Source organism: Cariama cristata, unplaced genomic scaffold (assembly GCF_000690535.1).
Source record: "Cariama cristata isolate BGI_N322 unplaced genomic scaffold, ASM69053v1 scaffold17979, whole genome shotgun sequence".
NCBI classification, from domain to species: domain Eukaryota; kingdom Metazoa; phylum Chordata; class Aves; order Cariamiformes; family Cariamidae; genus Cariama; species Cariama cristata.
In genome coordinates, this window is record NW_009637657.1 from 5,635 (window position 1) to 7,862 (window position 2,228).

General features: G+C 44.1%; 1 protein-coding gene across 1 annotated transcript in view; it reads left to right on the forward strand.

Annotated features, from left to right (window-relative positions):
• Positions 1–2,228, forward strand: part of LOC104167997 (S-phase kinase-associated protein 2-like) — a gene marked incomplete at both ends in the record, with an annotated part of 8,901 nt that overhangs the window by 5,349 nt on the left and 1,324 nt on the right. Inside the window, one exon of the mRNA XM_009708427.1 lies at positions 1,768–1,866. Coding sequence (XP_009706729.1) covers positions 1,768–1,866 — 99 coding nt within the window. The remainder of the gene's footprint in view (positions 1–1,767; positions 1,867–2,228) is intronic.

Here is a 2,228-nt window from a genome sequence, read left to right on the forward strand (position 1 = left end):
ACTTCAGGGTGTACCTGCTGCAGCATGGACTTACCCGTAGCCACAGATGCTCCAAGGTCTACCTTTTCCAGCCTGGACTTAATTTTGGCCCACAATCCCTTCGGAGGTATACCTGCTGCAGCGTAGATATAACAGACATTAGATTAGATATTAGGAAGAAGCTCTTCACTGTGAGGGTAGTGGGGCACCGGAACAGGTTGCCCAGAGAAGCTGTGGATGCCCCATTCCTGGAAGTGTTCCAGGCCAGGTTGGCTGGGGCTTTGAGCAACCTGGTCTAGTGGAAGGTGTCCCTGCCCATGGCAAAGGGGTTAGGACTGTATGATCTTTAAGGTCCTTTCCAGCCCAAAGTGTTCTATGATTCTATGATAATGACAGCCACAGACACTTCGAGATGTACCTGCTCTGGCGTGGGCTTATCAACGGCCACAGATGTTTCAGGGTGTCCTGCTCCCACATGGACTCACCCACAGCTCACAGTCCCTTCAACAGGTTCACGCTGGAGTTCCAGCCTGTCCAGTACAGCAGCGATGCCCTGGCCATCTGCCAGCCCAGGCACATTGCCATTACTGTTATCAAAATATTCCCAGGAACAGCAGAATAAGATGATAAGCAGTACAGCATGCAGTAAAAGCAAAAAGCAGCCACTAATGAGCATGAGACTCTAATATACAGTAGGGCAAGCAAGTCCCATGGCAAGCACAGGAGCCTGGCGATTAATAGCTTAAGAGCTATTAATTTGATCTAGCACATTCCAGTCAAACCTGTTATCTTGAACCCTTTGAGCCCCATATTGGGTGCCAAAAAGGACTGTTGTGGTTTAACTCCAGCTGGCAACTAAGCACCACACAGCTGCTTGCTCACTCCTCCCTGGTGGGATGGGGGAGAGAATCAGAGGAGTGAAAGTGAGAAAACTCAAGAACTGAGATAAAGACAGTTTAATAGGTAAAGCAAAAGTCACATGTGCAAGCAAAGCAAAACAAGGAATTCATTTACTCCTTCCCATGGGCAGGCAGGTGTTCAGCCATCTCGAGGAAAGCAGGGCTCCGTCACACATAATGGTTACTTGGGAAGACAAACGTCATCACTCTGAACGTCCTCCCCTTCCTTCTTCCCCCAGCTGTGTACGCTGAGTGTGACATCATATGGTACAGAATATCCCTTGGGTCAGTTGGGGTCAGCTGTCCTGGCTGTGTCCCCTCTCAACGCCTTGTGCACCCCCAGCCTCCTCGCTGGTGGGGTGGGCTGAGGAGCAGAAAAGGCCTTGACTCTGTGTAAGCCCTGCTCAGCAATAACAAAAACATCCCTGAATTACCAACAGTGTTTTCAGCACAAATCCAAAACACAGCCCCATACCAGCTACTGTGAAGAAAATTAACCCCCTCCCAGCCAAAACCAGCACAGTCTTTTGTAGAGGTATAGTCATCTCTAATAAACTATGGTGTGCGTTTAATGGCATACAACAGGAAAAGGTGAAAAAGAATTATTTCCTTTTCAACTTCACAGTTTATAAATATGCAGACTTGTCAGGAATGTCAGGTAAATTAGGGAAGTATCCCTTTTGAAGTTGTGCTGTGATGCAACAAGTACAGAGTTGAGATCCTTAGTGACTCTTAGGTTGGTCAGTTTACTAAAGATGCAGAGCTGCATGTTTAATGAATAATTATGTGCCTGGGATCTTAGCGCTTAAAAATAATCACACATCCTAGCAATGCAAGCCATGTTCCAACATTTAAATTTGATCAGACTTTTCTTTTTTCTTCTATACAGGAGCATTGCTAAGAATCCAAGTTTGATGCGACTAAATCTCTGTGGATGCTCTGGGTTTTCTGCCGAAGCCTTGGAGCTGATGTTGAGCAACTGTTCTATGTAAGGCAAAAATAGTTTTTGCTATTCCTGCTTACTATTTGCTATTCCTGAGAAAAAGGATCCTTTTTTATTTTTTTCCATAGGCATTCCAATTGTACTTGTCTCTAATATCTTTTTTTATGAGCCTGTTTCTGTTCCTAAATGCCAAACAGTTCATAATTAGCTGAATAGTCAGATAGTTTCTTTCTATCAAGCTATTTTCTTTTTTAATAGCAAAGATGTACTTCAGTAGTTTTTCATGAGTTTCCTTATTCATCCTTAAAGGAAGTCTTATTGGCGGGTAAACCCCATTTATGTTCCTTTGATATATTGTAAATTTAATTTTCTTAAGAAGTATGTAATCCTCACAAAGTGAAAGAGTG